The sequence below is a fragment of the Anguilla rostrata genome, chromosome 3 (assembly GCF_018555375.3).
Source record: "Anguilla rostrata isolate EN2019 chromosome 3, ASM1855537v3, whole genome shotgun sequence".
In the NCBI taxonomy this organism is placed as follows: Eukaryota; Metazoa; Chordata; class Actinopteri; order Anguilliformes; family Anguillidae; genus Anguilla; species Anguilla rostrata.
The window spans coordinates 48,924,881-48,942,699 of NC_057935.1; the positions used below are offsets into that span (position 1 = coordinate 48,924,881).

A 17,819-nucleotide genomic window follows, 5' to 3' on the forward strand; every position below is an offset into this window, starting at 1 on the left:
TGTGTCTCATTTGATTGGTGCTAGCTCTTCTGTAGTGCTCTCTGACCTATAGGATGGCTCCTTGGTGAGTGTATGGGAGGGCACACACTCTAGCTGCTGAACTGAGCACAGACACAGGGATTTGTTCATTTCTCACAAGCTTGTGAACAGACAAACAAATTCTTTGCGGCACCTTGCTAATTTCATTGCAGATAAATGCAATATACTGAGGTGTAGGCAGTACTTAAAAAGTGTAAATTAAGGGTGACGCATGTTTTGTGGGGTCAGCAGCACCTGAGCAGGTGAGCTGCGTGCTGTTAGACTGGAGGGTGTGATAGAGATACGGGTACAGTGCTGCTAAGGCTGCTCAGTGGAGAGTTACAGTGGCGTCACTCCAGAGCCAGCGCTCAGTGTCCAGCAGCGTCTCGGTGTCAGTGCGGCTCAGTGTGTCCTCAGTGCAGCTCAGTGTCCAGCAGCGTGTCCTCAGTGCAGCTCAGCGTGTCCTCAGTGCGGCTCAGTGTGTCCTCAGTGCAGCTCAGTGTCCAACAGCGTGTCCTCAGTGCAGCTCAGCGTGTCCTCAGTGCAGCTCAGTGTGTCCTCAGTGCAGCTCAGTGTCCAGCAGCGTGTCAGTGCGGCTCAGTGTGTCCTCAGTGCGGCTCAGTGTGTCCTCAGTGCAGCTCAGTGTCCTCAGTGCAGCTCAGTGTCCTCAGCGCAGCTCAGTTTGTCCTCAGCACAGCTCAGCGTGTCCTCAGTGCAGCTCAGAGTGTCCTCAGCGCAGCTCAGTTTGTCCTCAGCACAGCTCAGCGTGTCCTCAGCGCAGCTCAGCGTGTCCTCAGTGCAGCTCAGCGTGTCCTCAGTGCAGCTCAGAGTGTCCTCAGTGCAGCTCAGCGTGTCCTCAGTGCGGCTCAGTGTGTCCTCAGTGCGGCTCAGAGTGTCCTCAGTGCAGCTCAGAGTGTCCTCAGTGCAGCTCAGCGTGTCCTCAGTGCAGCTCAGCGTGTCCTCAGTGCAGCTCAGGTGTCTCAGTGCGCCAGCGTGTCCTCAGTGCGGCTCAGCGTGTCCTCAGTGCAGCTCAGCGTGTCCTCAGTGCAGCTCAGTGTGTCCTCAGTGCAGCTCAGTGTGTCCTCAGTGCAGCTCAGTGTGTCCTCAGTGCAGCTCAGCGTGTCCTCAGTGCAGCTCACCGTGTCCTCAGTGCAGCTCAGCGTGTCCTCAGTGCAGCTCAGAGTGTCCTCAGTGCGGCTCAGCGTGTCCTCAGTGCAGCTCAGCGTGTCCTCAGTGTGGCTCAGCGTGTTCTCAGTGCAGCTCAGAGTGTCCTCAGTGCAGCTCAGAGTGTCCTCAGTGCAGCTCAGCGTGTCCTCAGTGTGGCTCAGCGTGTCCTCAGTGCGGCTCAGCATGTCCTCAGTGCAGCTCAGTGTCCTCAGTGTGGCTCACCGTGTCCTCAGTGCAGCTCAGCGTGTCCTCAGCGCGACTGAGTGACAGTGAGACTGACGGACCCCTACTGCTTCTCGCTGTGAGGAGCCGGAGGGGGAGGAGCATCACCGCCTCACCAGAGCCCGGCCAGTACACTGCGCCCGCACCGTGTCACTCAACCATGAAGACGGCGCACACGTTCTCACATTTGTATGGTGTCTCTCTCACATGAGCGCACGACGCACACACACACAATGTGCTGAGCGTTAGGCGTGTCGTATGTACACTACATAGCCAAAAGTACGTGGACACCTGACATCCAACATCTCATCCAAAATTATGTGCATCAATATGGAGTTGGTCCTCCCTGATCCTCAGGTGTCTACATACTGTGGTCCAACGTAGTGTGTATGCGAATGGTGGCGCACCAGGAGCCTGGGGCCTGCCCCAGCCTTAGGCTGGCCCCGGACTGCAGCCCTTGGGTTGCGTCTTCATCGGAAGAGGCAGTGCGTGGAGCAGCCAGGGATCTGGGCCATGTTGTATATTCGCTCTGTAAATATTATCAGTCTGCAGCACAGTTCTTTACTTTATTTTACTGCTGCGGTAGAACGAGCTTCAAATCTGCACTGTCATTTTCGTAAGCAAAGAGCCGAAATGGGGGGAAAATGTTATCGGGTGCTAGCGTCTGCGTCCAGCTTCCACGCAAATGAGCCTTAATGCATTTTCCCTCAGAGGGAGGGATTTTCTTTGAAGTGTGGGCACTGTCACACTTAGATGAGCAGACTGTGCCAGCTTTACCAGGTCAATAAATAAATAGTCTCATACTCCTGATTTTAATCTATAGTGGAATTTGGGCTTCCTTTAATATAGCAAAAGTCTACCGTTAAGATGACCTCAGATAATGTGAGAATTCCATATTGTCAAATTCAACCCATTTTTGTTGTTTTTGAAATCCTTTTTTTTTGGCTGGAATTCTAAGTTTAAGAAAATCGGTTGCTTAGTGTGGTTCCATTCTGTGTTCCTTCAAAGATAAGACTGAGAAACTTTCCGTTTTTACTTGGAAAGCTTTCACACTCTGAATAATTTATGACTGAAGCAGATGCCTTCAATTTGTTTTTAAACAGTGTACTATATTGCGGTATTAGGCTACAGTACATATCACATGCTTCAAATTACACCCTCCTCTACTGTGTGTATGCGCTTACATATCACTCTTGATTAGTTTGTTGCTTTGCAAATATGTGTGTGAGTGTGTGTGTTTTCGTGTGTGTGTGTGCACATGCACGCATACTTTAGCTACTTTTAAAGTGGGAATGCTTGAAATGCAGAGCATTGAGAACCTTTCTGAAGTGTATTAAGACCTTGTTCACAGGCGAGGTTTAATGAGTCTTTATTACCTCCATTAATCTTTCTCTCCTCTCTCCTGCGCAGAATTTAAAGGCAGACCCAGAGGAACTGTTCACCAAGCTGGAAAAGATCGGAAAGGGCTCCTTTGGAGAAGTGTACAAAGGCATTGACAATCGGACTCAGAAAGTCGTGGCTATTAAAATAATCGACCTGGAGGAAGCGGAGGACGAAATAGAAGACATTCAGCAAGAGATCACGGTTCTGAGCCAGTGTGACAGTCCCTTTGTAACCAAGTACTACGGATCCTATCTGAAGGTGAGTCTCCGCACAGCTGCACGGCCGGCCTCTAGCAGTGGCATTTACAGGTCACTTCAGTGTCATCTTTTCCAGCAGAGCTTTGTGTTATGTTCTTTTTGAGAAGATAAGCCCTTTACCTGCCTCTGCAATGCCATTTTCCCCGTTTGTGAACTAGGCAGATTTTGGTTGATTCATTTCCCAAGTCAAATGTATTCAAATCCATTTTATTTCAGTTGTCCGGTAGTGGAGCTTGCCTTCATGTTGTAAGAACGATAGGCTTATTGGAAACACTTTTTTGACACTGTGATGGGTTTGGGTCCAAATGTTAAATGAAGCCATTTTCCCCTCCCTTAAGTAGGCTGTACACTCCAACTGATGTGCAAACTTTTTGAAAAGGAACCCCCGATGAATACGTCTGTGAACGTTGTGGTCAGTATACTCAAAACAAACTGTACATTTATTTTTATATCACTCCAAGCCGCTCACTTCCTAACATTACAGCATCGATTTCGGCATCCACTTCGACCTAATTTCATAAATATTATGAAACCGTATGTTGCAAAACAATTTTGTCGAAAAAAAGGACAACTGAATCAAATTTAACAGTCGTATTTTTACATTATAGTGGTTTTCTTATATAGGCTTAGGGAAAAATGTATCAAATGTGCAAAACAAGGCAAAACACAAAATGGAAAAAGTAGTTAAAGAAATGCAAAGAGCCGTTTTTTTGTTTTAGAAGTAATTTCCTTTTGCACAGGGACCGTACTCAAATTGGTTACATTTCATGCAGTTGTCATGTAGTCTGTTCAGTTAAAGTGTCAGTTTCAGTGACTAAAGACTAAAAATATGTCAGGGTGTTATCTTCGCGGAGTTCATTTCTATAACTGCAGCGCTCACAATTGTTCATCCCCACCCTGAAGTCTTTATCAACTTCATCACACGATTGCAGTGAATGAATTTTGTGTGATTACATGTGCAAAATTAGTTTTGATAGCTCTTGATCTGGAAGCTCGTATCAAAGCGGCGGTCATTCGGTTGCTCAATAGTGTGGCGGAGGAGAGAGCGACACATTCGCTCAACCAACGAAGACAGTGCTCCCACAGCCGAGACTATGCTCCCACAGCCGAGACTATGCTCCCACAGGACTCCACAGTGATGAAACCAACCGTAAAAGAAAAAAGTTGAACTCTGCCCCTGGCCGCTCAATCGTGACGCAACCAACCATGTGATATTTGGATGGACCAATCGCAGACGGGGGGGGGGAGAGGTCTGTGAACTTGCGAAATGCTTGAAAATAGTTTGCGCTTGGGGAAGCATGCATACACCGTAACGTTCAAACTCAAAACACCACCTCATTTTGGTTGTCTCTTGTTTGAAAAGGGTCGTTTCAAGCAAAAAGTTAGATTTCGTTTTGTGCGTACTGGCGCCTTTACTGCTTACCAGACCAAATTTCAGCTCTTCGATTTTCAAATTCAGTTTTAAACTTCGATGTTCAGCCTCAGAGGAAAATGAAGATAAGGCTATAATCAAAGTAGAAGAATATGTTCCCCAAGCAGCTTTCTTGAAATCTATCATTCATACGCTTTAAGTGTTCTATTTCTGGTTAAGAAGCAATTTTGCATCATACTTTTACTGTGCAGTAGAAAAGCAGCTTCTCTTTTATGATGTCCTCTGCAGTAGATGGTATTTCTTCATGCAGGGAGAATGAGTTTGTTTTTTCTCAGACAGCAACATTCTCTACAGCAGAAGACTGTGTGTGTATTTAACTGTGGGTCGTAATACTGTAGTTCAAGAGGTTATGTGGAAGACATCACGACTTAATAGAGACTTCCCTCAGCAATGACTGTGAAGCTGCCCCTTTCTTTTGCTGAGGAAGAAGGTGCAGTTACACTCTTGAGCCTCCGCATTGATGTGCATGCTTATCTGTACTTATTGACCAAAGGCTACATGTTTGCACATGTACCTCGAGAATACCGTTTTTTTTTTTTGTAATCCAGAGCAGAATATTGTCAACAAGTGTTTCTGAACACACTATGGTCTTGTCAAAAATTTTGGTCCTATGCTCGGTTTAATAATGAGGGTAATTGTCGTATTTTAATATTGGAATGATTAACCTAACTTTGTGAGCTTGACAAATTTATCTTATTAGAGATCAAATCGCAGTGTCTGTTGACAAAGGTATTTTTTACCTGCATGGCGCCAGTAACTGCACAGACAGAATGGAGAAGCCTGTATTTAAGTTGCCAGAAATACAAAGCCACCTTGAATTCATCACGTCAAGCTGTTCTAATGCTTCAGTGATGTAATGCCGTTTTATGTCAAGTCACTTTGTGTCTTTGCCCTATTTCGTGGTGAGGACTGAGGCCTATGGCCTGAAGCTTGTTAAATGCATATTGTAGGTAATGGTCTTGAACATGACTGTGGGCTTGTGCATGCATTCATCCTAACTTTTGCACTTAGCCAGCCTACAGTATGTGGGTCACTAAATCATTCATGTGGGCCAGTGGCACAGGGATGCTATGAAAGGAGTCTACTCTTCACAGAGTGGACAGGAGGAGTGGGAGAGCATCCATCCCATGTGCACGTTAAGACCATCTTCCGCCTTGTAAATGCTGTTCATAAGTTTTCTTTTTTAGTGCACACTCCTCTCATAAGAGCGATAATCGCATGTTATTGGCTGGCTTGCTAATAAACTGAGTTTGTTGCTTTTTTCCAATCAACAGCATGCATGAAGAAGCCTGAAGTTGCAGTCTTACGATTTTGCTTGAATAGAAGTGGTTGAAAAGGCACTCAGCAGTACTCTTACTTATTCATGATTCGGAACATTTCTAGAAGGGGAAGTCAAATCTGGTGATTTTTTTTTGTCTTCTAACTGGGTTTGTTTAAGAAATAAGAAAGCTATAGTGACAAAAACATCTTCATGCAAAATTCTATTAATATTAGGTTGTCTTCATAATTCTATTGGGTTATATTTTTGGTACTGTTTGGCTGTACTTTGAGTATAGTGTGTATTCAGTGGCTTATAATTAAAGGGCTGTTTGCTTATTTTTGGGGCAGTAGCATTGCTACAAGTAAGCTTGAGAATTTTGTGGCTGTGACAAATTTAGTAGCACCCGCACAGGTACAACTGTAGACGTGTTATATGAAAATGATTAATATAGCTAATTAGCTGTAGCTAAATGTAGTATCTATCTACTTTGCTGGAAGGAAGTTGTTTGTCATTGAAACATATTGGCTTGCCCTTTACCACTTAAAATGACAGATAACTAAGCCTTGAATTATCGTGCTGTGCCTTGCCATTCTAGCCAAAGTCAAATATGTAGAGATAAGATGTGTTATAATAACTTGACTTGAGACCATGTAAATTAATTTACATTGTGACTTTACTGTTGTGAAAAATAGAGTAAATGCTTATTAGTTGCATCCCTGAATGAAATTGACATTAGCAAATGTTAATCTAGCTAGTTAATGTTCATCTGGCTAAACTAGCTTGCTATTGTCAACATTAGCTTACTTTTCAAGTTAATTGAATATCATAAATCATGCAATGAATGACAATGACACATTTGTTTTCACTAACATAACCTCACGGTATGTTACTTGAATTGTGTACCGGCTGGTGTAGAGAAGCTGCTTTGGGTCAGTAGCCTCACAGCTGACAGAAATGTACTATCATCCTGGCTCTGCCACCCTTGGCCTGTTCGCTGCATTGATCTGAACTGGCAGCCATTTGCCTGCTGTTATGTTGGGAAGTGGGTGGTGGTGTTTCTCAGCGTCTGGTAAACCAAGGCATTCATTCAAAAGGTGCGAACGAGTATCCTGTTGAAAGGTGAGAGCAGGTGACGGTCTTGGCTCGCCGTTGGTGGTTTTTTGAGCCCAGTGACACACACAGGCATGGAGAATGGGCGTGCGCAACCACAAAGCCATGCTGACAGGTGCATTCCATACCAGTGCGTGATCCATAGCAGACTGACAGGGTAGTGATTAACCTTTCAACAGTCCACATTTTTACATTGCGATGGAGGTGCAGACAAAAGAGTCATGTTTCCCTACAGTAACACGTGGGAAAATAATACAGTGCTACAATATAAAACCAAACGATAAAGACCACCGAGCGTGTACTTCTGACATTATGGTGGGTTGCATTTTAAATAAGTTTAGAATGTGTCATGTTGCTTTGGAGGGACTGCAAACAGAATTCAAAGTATTTATAGAATGCATTTTTTAAAATTCTGATATTTATAGGATATTCCTCCAAATAAATACATTTTCATTTTTTTCTATTTGCATAGTGTTCTCAGTCAGTCCAGATGTTTATAGTGGAGGAATGCTTAATGAACAAAGGAAGTGCTTTTCGTATGGGGGGGGGGGGGGTGTGCTAATGAGAGATGCCAGTTACCCAACATCTGTGCATTTTCCTGTGTAAACTGCTTTCAACCTGTGAGATTCTGACGACATCTAATTAGCTGAAGCATTTTATTTGGTTATTATCGATTTTATCCAATCACCTCACAAATCAAACCGGACTTATTCCAGAGAAATGTATTGGTACAAGTGCATGCCTATCAAGTTTTATCAGCGGTACTGAGTTCACTGCTCTTTTATGCTCTGTTAGAGGCACTGGCTTGCCTGGTCAGTCACCTGGTCATTCAGTTCAATTGTATTAAATTTTATTTGTATTGCGCTTTTTACGGAGAACTGTTACAAAGGCACTTTACAGATTAGCAAGCTCAGAGGACAGAGCAAACAGGCCAAACAGAGCAAACACCACGCATAAACCGTCAAATAGCAAGTACATGAGGTAAAAAAAAAACTCCCAGTAGGGAGAGAACCCTCAAAACGGTGGCGAGAAGAAACTCCTCAATGGGAAGAAAGCTCAAGAGGAACCAGGATGTAGAGGGGTAACTCATGTTCCACTGGCCTGCCTGGTGAAATGTAATAAGGGATCTATCACAGCAAATAAAATGGGTTTACACAAGTTACAGTTGAGGTGATGGCTAACAGGAATAATAGGAGACCAAATTGTATAGTTCAGTATAGTGCGGTTTAGAGGGGCTGGGTGGTATATCTGGAGATCCAGGCTGCGTCAAGACATGGGCAGGGGAGGCACAGGGCTGAAGTGGTCTATGACCACGGAGTGTGGGACAGGGACTGATCCTGGGAACTCAGTGTGAGGGAAATAAGGCTGGAGCGCTCTGTGAACTCCAGGCTGACTTATTTCAGAGAAAATTATTGGTACAAATATAAATTGTAAGCCTGTTCCAAGTAGATTTTGGCACTCACTGCATTATTAGCTCCAAACTTAATATCTGCAGTGGATTCAGATGAGCGCACCTTGGTCCAAGTCATTACGTGGTCAAATGAGATGAGCTAAAGTTAGTGCAAGGTGATTTAGACATGGTTTAGAGCTGCAGCTTTTTGCCCATTGGAGTCAGTTGTATTTCCGGGCAGATCTCATGGCTCATGTTGAAATATAATTTGGGAACATGTTGGAAGAAGATTATCTGGATAGATCAATAACACTCAATGTAAGTAGAAAATAAGGACATTTAGATGTTTATGGGTGGAATATCCCTTTAAACTAAGGCCATCGTTCCTAAAGTGTTGTATGTATGCTTTATCATTGTTCTGTTTTATGTTGTTTTCCATCCAAGTACTTTACACAGGCCGCCACTTCACTATAACGAGGAGAAATTTTAACTTTGGACCAGAGGGGCCAAATTTACTGGCAAATTGCAGCCTTGCGTATGAGGCTAGCTCATGTAGAGCACAAACATGAATGTTGCTGCGGTAAACCTGAACGACTCTCTAATGCAATTCTAGGCAGGGCTCCATTATGTGGTATTGCATTATCTTCCACTACATGTCTGTGTGTCACCTGAAAAAGCCAGCGTAATGGCGAGGCTCCCCGTAATCGCTCAGAGATGAAATGGGCGGCTCAGATTAGGACAGAACAATCCCTTTCCCAGACACAAAACCATTCCCTAAAACCCTTGCACAACAGGAAGCATCGCAACATGCGGCAGGCCATTTTTGAGCTCATTACCATCGGCGTCGGAGGCGATGGAGGGTTGGAGACTCCCTTTGTGCAGGGTGGGGCCAGTGTAGTATGATGGGTGGGGAACTGGGCCTGTAACCCAAAAATAGGAGGTTCGATTCCTGGTTAAGACACTACCATGTCAGTGAAGTACTTAACTATAATTGCTTAAGGGGAAATCCAGCTGTAAAAATGGATACTATTTAATAATGGTGAGCAGTTGTGGATCAGAGCATCTACAAAATGGTGGTAATGTAATGTTTTGAGAGCGGAGGCGGTAGGCTGTTGGATTAGAGGGCCAGTCCTGGAGCAGAGACGGCTCACCTGCTGTAGCAGTCCGGGCAGAGCTCCGGACCGCAGCCCAGCGAGAAGGAGGGGGGGGGGGAGAGCGCGCGCGCTCAGTAGGCCCTGTGGCCATATGCGCTCCCCCACACACAGCGCCCAGGATGACTGCCCTTCTGAAAGGGGAGCATCTAATCAGGGGCAGACGCTGGACGCGCTCAGGCATGAGCTCGCTGGCTGTGCGTTTCAGCCCCTTGGAGGCTACAGGGGTGATGTTAACACATTTCATCAGACTCTCTTTTTTTCATGTTGAGGACTGTCGCCAAGCATCCCAAGCAACGAGAAGCCCATTTTGCCAGCAGAGGTTATATTTGGAGATTTTTAATAGCGTGCTCTCATGCATTATGGGGTTGAATATTGTACCGAGTATGGAGGTATTTTTATTCTTTTGGGAGACAGCCCAAGGCGCATTTCCGAGTAGCACGTTTCCATCCTGTCCAAGCGCCTTAGCCGGAACAAATGTGGACCGACACAGAGCCCTGGTCTTTTAGGGCATGGCTCTTTGTGTGCTGATATGTAGTAAAAGGTGATCTGTGTTTAAATGCAATCTCTCTGTCTCTCTCCGTCTTTCATCTATCAGCAGTTTGGCTGTTGTGAAGATGCTAGATGTTATTTATGAGCAGTGTGTTTGCATAACATTTCCCTACTGTCTTGTACTTAAGTGCCTGTGTGGAGATCCCTGATGTCTCTATAGCCCCTCTATGTAAGGGAAGCTGCAGTTTAGCTTATTATGCATTTAGTTTTTTTGCCTGTGGAAAAAGTGTGGCTTAATCAGTTCAGTGTAGTTTAATTGTGTTGCAGGTCAGGTAAGGCTACTGCTGGCATGTGTCAGCCCTAACCTCACACAGCTGGCTGCTGTTTTAAACTGGAGTTTTACTGTGCTGTGTGTGTGTGTGTGTGTGTGTGTGTGTGCATACTCCTCCGGCTGTACCAAAAAGCTCTCCTCGCTTGGTAGCTTCACATCCCCCACAGCAAAATAATTCATCCTAACTAATGCATTATTTAAATGCATATCATCCCATACTTTTTATTCCTAGTTACTGGCTCTCATGCTTCAAGCGACCTAATTGTCTACCGTTTAATTGGCTCGCTCGTGACAAGCAAATGTCCTCGATTGGCTTCCATAAACTCTCTGGGGGAGGGGATTACTGAAGAGGCTACATTGAGCCGTATTTGTATTGTATACAGAATCGGTGGGAACTTGGATGAACCGAAGAGACACACATCCACGCCTAAAGGTTTAAAAGTTGGTAGCTGCGTGCCATTTTATCTCTGTTATAAAACTCCTTTTTATTCAAATGAAATGCTGCAGTTCTGACAGAAATGTATTAGTACAGTAGGCTATATTGTCAATTATGTTGAATAGATTTGCCTATGTAGTGAGGCACTGGAATTTTCAGTGTGGCAAACCAGTAAAGTGATCATTTAACGCAATTTGTCTGTTCAGCAGAATCTCCTATCTGGGGCAGTTTTAGGTTTTGTATTATGTATTTTTCATAACGCAGTAATTCAGCTGGGATTTTGCGGTTGAGGTAAACTGCATTGGACAAAGAGATGACACCACTGTCCATCCCAGGATATAAACCCATGTATGACCATCAGGTCCAGTGTTAACACCTGTAAATATAAAGTCTGTTTCTCTGGACTACCGCTGTAGCATGCAACCTTATGCACTAACTAGAATGGCGTATAAAAACATATTTCTTTCCAAATGTGAAGGTGATATTCCATAATTGTTTAGTCCTGGCAGCAGTGACTCTGCATTCATTGTCAGCTTTTACAGATGCGACGGTCGTCTGGTTTGCCTGAACTTCTGCTTTCCTTTTCCCTGTCTCTCTGTGAATTTCCCTCTCTCCCTCTTTTTCAGGACACAAAGCTATGGATTATTATGGAATATTTAGGAGGGGGATCAGCGCTGGATTTGGTGAGTTGACTGCCTGCAAGGCCGCACTATGACTGGGGGGCACTGTTCATGAGGGAGGGGGAGGTCACTGAAAGAGGTTTGAGCCCTTAGCGAAAATGCAGTCGCGTAACTGAGAGAGCGTTAGCCCGAAGAGCTTATCGCCATGTTTCAGCGTTCAGTATGGTTTAAACGGTTCATTTCTCTCTGAGACGGACCGGACTGCAGCGCAGAGCTGAGACTGTGCTGTCATTTCAGCTGGAGCCCGGGGCTTTGGACGAGACGCAGATCGCCACCATTCTCCGCGAAATACTCAAGGGCCTGGAATACCTGCACTCAGAAAAGAAAATTCATAGAGATATTAAAGGTAATGGTTTTGGGTTTATCACACGAAAAGGCATTGCATTACCCCTGTGTCCTGAATTCGGACTAACCGCATTGCCCTCTCGCCTCCAACTCCTGAGTTACCATAAACCGCTGTGAAGCTAGATTGAATTACAGCCTCTTCCAGACAGTATATTACAGTAGGGCTTGCCATCGATAGCACGAATAAGCCTTTTTTTCATTGGCTATTCCTCCAGGTGCATAAAGTGAGGCAGTTATCTGTCCTCTTGCAGCAGTGCTCCCTGCTGCCACTGCACTCCACCAGTCCAAGTGTGATTAACCTTCATCTAAAATCCTGAGAAATAAAAAAAAGGTTTAGCCCATATCCTGCCTTTTCTACTGAGCAATCCCCTGAAAATAAAAAAGATTATAAAATCGATCTGGGTGAGGTTTTTTTTTTTTAATGAAATGCCTAAATAAGCCCGATAAGCTATCTAAAAAGGAACATATGTGAAATGGCCATGGTGATATGTTTGCCATTAAATGCGATGGGAAACCATTTCAGTATATGTATGTGAAACGTGCTGGTGTGCATTTAGTTTTCCATTTTTCAGCTGGGTTGTCAAAAAGGTCCTTTGTCTCATTTTCTTTCTCTATAAGAGCATGGCGACCTTATGCCTCAGCAGACCGCGTACCCAGCATGCATCACTGAGCACCTCCCGCAGTTGTGCGTCTGTGATTGGCCTGCAGGCTGCATGGCTGGCAGGAGCCCAATGAAGGGGGGGGGGCTCAGTCCATAACATTCGTACTTAGCATTGACAGTATTTCCAAGTTCATGGTTTTGAGTGAAGCTCTCAAGCGTTCATGATGCTATACCAAAAAAAAGTGCTAGGAGGGCACCATCCTTCCTAGCAGAATGTACTAGCACACGCTAACCCTGGGGTTTATCACATACGTAGCGTGTAGCAGGGTCGCGGCTGAGTCCGTTCAGCTCTCGCCGGAGGCCCTGAACCGTACCTTCCGCCCCCCCCCCCCCCAGCCGCCAACGTCCTGCTGTCGGAGCAAGGAGACGTGAAGCTGGCGGACTTCGGCGTGGCGGGTCAGCTAACGGACACACAGATCAAGAGGAACACCTTCGTAGGCACGCCCTTCTGGATGGCCCCGGAAGTAATCAAGCAGTCTGCCTACGACTCAAAGGTGAGCGTCGCCCCAGACTTCCTGCGCCTACAGTGTGGACCTGCACCCTGATAGGATCAAGAGGACAAACAGAATTTACTGGCTCAGACAAAGTGGAATGTAACTGCAAAACATGTTTTGTGGATGTTTTATTTATTAACTTTATATTGAAAGGGTAATCCGTGTGCATTTGACGAGAGAAAATTGCCAAAGTTGGAAAGCACATTGATTGTCGTTGCTCTCTGTGGGAAACATTTATTTGCATATTTCCTTTCAAGTTTCTGTCTCTTACTTATTATTGAATAGTCTGGATTGTCTATAATTGTACCCAGTGTAAACACAGATAATGGCGCATTTTTGTTGATTCCCCACCCTGCTTATGTCAGGGGTGGATCAGACAAGGAATAAGATTTTCAATGCTGAGGCTGATGTCCGACCTTTTTGTCTCCGAACATAAGGTTATCAAGCTTCTTCTGAGTGCGGCGAGAGGTTTTGGGAAGGCAGATCGAATGAATTTGATTTGGGATATTCGTGATTCGATGGAATTGATGGAATTACTTGCGCGTTTTCAGAGCACTGGCGTCCCTGCGCACTTGAGCAGCGCTGTCTGGCGGCCTGGCCGGGTTTAGCGATGAAGGGCCGTCGGCGTCAGAGAGGCGCTAATCGAGCTCACTGACCTCTCGAGAGCTCGCCGACACGAGCGAACGCGCTGTGACGCAAACGCCGTCCGATCCGTCAGCGACAGACGCAAGGCGTGAGTCACCCGGCGCAGAGACCTCCGCCTCGCCCGGCCGCCTGCGTCCCCGCCCCCCCCCTCCCCGGCGGAGACGGCGAGGTTACCGCGGCTCCTCTGCCCTCCAAGCCCGTCGCGCTGGTCATTAGCACATTTCAGCTCGCGGGCGGACGAGCCGTTCATTGACGAGAGCGATCCGTTCTCAGCGCTAGGAGCTCATCGTGCTCATGCGAACGATTCCAAGCGGATCTGGCCACAGTTTTGCTTCTCTCTATCTAGCTCCACCCCCTGGGTTTGACACATTCCAGAAGGATTATACAGAGAGCTGGAAAACGGGCAGAGAAGAGCCTGGTAGTGCCCCCCCCCCCCCACACACACACGCTTCCTGTGGAAAGGATGCACATGACCTTACCGTTAAAGACTCTGGCTCTATGTAGTCATGTTCTCACTGTCTACTCAAAGCAGTCCCAAGGAGTTTTTTTTTTGTTGGGGGGGGGGTGGTGGTTTGTTGAATTTCTGAAGGTACATCTTGCGTATGTGAGAGCAGTGTCTGAGAGAATGCATGTTTTACTGTCGTCCATTGCGGAAAGGCTTGCTTAAAATCCGGGGAACTGAGATGAAACAGATAATGCCGTCACGGTTCATTTGAACACCAGCACTACAGTTAGCATTTGCGTGACCCGTGCTAACAGTCCGATGGCATTTGCGTGCCTTCTGCCAGAGCAGCGTACACACACAAGTACTGCTTAAGCCCACACAAGCACCTATACAAGTACAGCCACACATTAGGAGCTCTGGACTTTCACGCATGCTTCGGGAAGCCACATTCTCCGGAATAATAAAAGTAATATTTTGCTGAGAGCCCTTGCAGTAACATTCCAGTAAACACACCTGCTTCCACGTACCGTAATTTAAACAAATGAAGGTACTGCTGAGTACAGCTCTCTGTGTGTTACAATATTTCCTATGAAAAATACAGCTATTTTGTATAATTTGGTTCTCATAAGTGGGCCATTTCTGAAGAGCAGGCAATTGGTTTGCTGTGGTATGTCCTCAGATTAGATGTTAGTGATGTTAATATAAGATAATTAATTCCTGTTTTTCTGTTAGGGTAACAGGGCTGGGCGATCTCTTCAAAAATGATATCAGAATGTTGGCACTTAAATCACGATCGAAGTAGCGATACACGCCCGCTCTCGCCGATGTTCAGTTTCAAAGTCCCGTCGCCCAGGCCTAAGGGAGCATGTCCTTTGACATAATGAAATGACATCTGAGCCTTTCTTATTTCACTCCACTGATCCCTCTCTGCCCAGCATCAGAAATAATCTGAAATGTTGAGAAGTGGGGGCAATGACCTCAAAGCCAGAAAAGATTCAGGGGGCCACTCTGGAATGAGTACAAAGTAAAAAAAAAAAGAGCCCATGAGTTTCTCCAGATGTTTAATAATTGACTGTGGGCAGCATCCATGAGTGAATATGTCAGTGTGAATGTAGCCAGCCCCTGCTTTGACGTGATGCTGTTTCTCTGGGCTGTGGTGGCAGACACTGCTACACACACTGCCTTTTACTGCCTTCCTCCACCGCAGTCTGTCTCAGGATATGGAGGTTTTCTGTAAATGGCCAAGATGAGTAAGACTTGGGGGAGGGAGTCTGCTTTGTGGTCCAGTAGGGTGTGGCTTTGCACAGTAGAACAGACCAATCGGTGTGGTGCTGTGCAGTAGCGCAGAGGAAGCATGATGTTCGTAGTCTGTGTTGCAAGCTTAGACTGTGCCTTTCCTAATGCTGGGGCATGACTTAAGACCAGGCTTGCATCAGGACATAAATGGTTACCCAAGGGTCCCGAACAAAAGAAGGAAACCTTCATGAAAGAGCCTGACGTTTAACTTTGTTTCTGAACGTTGTGTTTGCTAAACCCAACCTTTGCTGTCTGTCAGCGCATAGCAGTAAGAGCAGAAGGCAGGTACAAAGCAAAGTACAAGGCGATGGGCTTTTATACCTGACAGTCTGTCTTGGTGTATAAAATCGCTAGAAAAATTCTTATTAAAAAGTAGTATGGATACATATTTCATCAGAATATTTTACTGTGATTCTTACACAACAGTAGTGGCAAACACAGGAGCTTCACTTTTGATCTTGTTTTTTTTTTCTGGTTTCTGGTTTGTGGTTTTTGATTTTGCTTTCTGTATTAAAAGGTCAGACAGTGTCACAATTCAGGTGGGATAAAACTCAAAACACACTCTCTCTCTCTCTCTCAGGCTGATATCTGGTCGTTAGGAATCACGGCGATCGAGCTGGCGAAAGGGGAGCCGCCCCACTCTGAGCTGCACCCCATGAAGGTGCTCTTCCTCATCCCCAAAAACAACCCGCCCACCCTGGAAGGCAGCTACAGCAAACCCCTCAAAGAGTTTGTGGAGGCCTGCTTGAACAAAGAGCCCAGCTTCGTGAGTCCACGCCCGCGCTCGTGTTCCCAGTTCCCTTCCATCGGACAGCCCTGCTCCTGGACTGCTGAGATCCTGAGGGATTTTCTTGGTCTCTTCATGGTCAAACCCCATGTGGTTTTGAGCACATGACTAATGTAGCCTAGCGACTTTTCCCATTGCATAATTAGAGTTCAGGTGGAATGAAAGCAGGAAATATCCCCCTGCCACTCCTGAACTAGGATTGCCTGAGCAAGGATTACTGATTTTAATGCAGGCCTGCTCTTATCTCTGACCACAAATTTAACATAACCGCTTGATGTTTCTTAAATTTGTGTCATCCAGTGAAATTTGGCCCGTACTTCACATTTGTGGGATTTTATAATTAGACTCTACGGAGTGATGGAGGTGTTCTTAAGTTCTCGGTCTGTTTTACATTTGCAGCAGTTCATTAGTCCTTTATGTAGTCGGCTTGCGTGTTTTAAAGCGTTGAATGAACGAGCCTGCTGGGGTCACCTCTTCTCCCGTCCGCCTCTTCTTCCTCCTCAGAGGCCCACGGCCAAAGAGCTGCTGAAGCACAAGCTAATCGTCCGGCACGCCAAGAAGACGTCCTACCTGACCGAGCTCATCGACCGGTACAAGAGGTGGAAGGCGGAGCAGACTCGGGACGAGTCCAGTTCGGACGAGAGCGACTCGTAAGTGGCCTCGTGGGCAGGGCCCCCTCTCTCATACCCCTCTTTCTGAGGCACCAGTCTAGAATGTTCTAGATCAGGGGTGTCCAGCTATGGTCCTGGGGAGCCGCAGGATCTGCTGGCTTTTCTTTTCACCTGAAATACAACAACAACCACTTCAGACCTGAGAAACCAGGTGAGGTGGATTAACTGTGTAATCGGATGCATTATTGATGAATTAAGTGCCGGGTCACAACAATAACCAGCGGGCCCAGGTCTCCAGGACTTTGTTTGGCCATCTTTGGTCAAGGCGGTCCAAATTTGTTTGCAGTGTTTTTAAAAGGGTATTCACTTCACCTTCGATAAGTAAGAACAGTCTGTCATGGTCATAAACAATATGCTGTATGAACAATATGCAGTTTGCAAATGGAAGACTCTGATGTGGTGGACATTTTGTGGGTGTGGGTCATGCTAAACTAAAGCTGTACACATTTGGAGATTTTGGGAAATCTCCACGTGGCATTCCTGAAGGTCTTGCTTTCTCCCGTCCTGCCGTCAGAGAGCAAGATGGACAGGCCTCTGGGGGCAACGACTCCGGGAACGACGACTGGATCTTCAACACCATCAGAGAGAAGGACCCCAAGAAGTTTCTCAACGGAGCGGCGCAGCCTGACGAACTGGCGAGGAACGAGGTGAGAGGGCACCGAGGGTGCGTTACGCACCTCCCAGCAGCAGCTGCGTACCCGCTACCTTTCTCATGTCAAACTGCTGAAGCGCGTAAGGTGTGAACTGTGGACGTACTACCTGGGTGTGAGCCTTCCTTGGAACACGGTGAAAAGTGCTGCTGGAAGAGGTTGCAAAGGGCCAGTAGGGGGGCGCTCTTCCCTCTGGACCAGATGGAAGTTCAGTGCCCTGGCATCGCAATGGGGCTTTAGAAGGTGCTTGTCGCAGGGTTTTTCCTGGCTAAAAAATTGGGCTAATTTGGTGACTTTGTGTGAGAGCGACTGCAGTTGGTTTGGCTTTACTGCAATTTAAATATATATTGAAGGGTTACACATCGTAAATGCCAAAACTGGGAGGGAAATACAGTGTATACTGAAGCATTTACACAGTTTAAGGGGGTCATTTTACAGGAATTGTGCTATTTGGAGTAGTCGTATATCTTGAACTGTGTTTCATTTTTGTCACTC

General features: G+C 46.0%; 1 protein-coding gene across 1 annotated transcript in view; it reads left to right on the forward strand.

Annotated features, from left to right (window-relative positions):
- LOC135251026 (serine/threonine-protein kinase 24-like) overlaps positions 1-17,819 on the forward strand; it is a 37,358-nt gene that overhangs the window by 12,920 nt on the left and 6,619 nt on the right. The window contains exons 3-9 of the mRNA XM_064327978.1: positions 2,818-3,048; positions 11,277-11,333; positions 11,568-11,676; positions 12,673-12,830; positions 15,797-15,982; positions 16,508-16,653; positions 17,189-17,321. Of these exons, the coding sequence (XP_064184048.1) occupies positions 2,818-3,048; positions 11,277-11,333; positions 11,568-11,676; positions 12,673-12,830; positions 15,797-15,982; positions 16,508-16,653; positions 17,189-17,321 (1,020 nt within the window). The remainder of the gene's footprint in view (positions 1-2,817; positions 3,049-11,276; positions 11,334-11,567; positions 11,677-12,672; positions 12,831-15,796; positions 15,983-16,507; positions 16,654-17,188; positions 17,322-17,819) is intronic.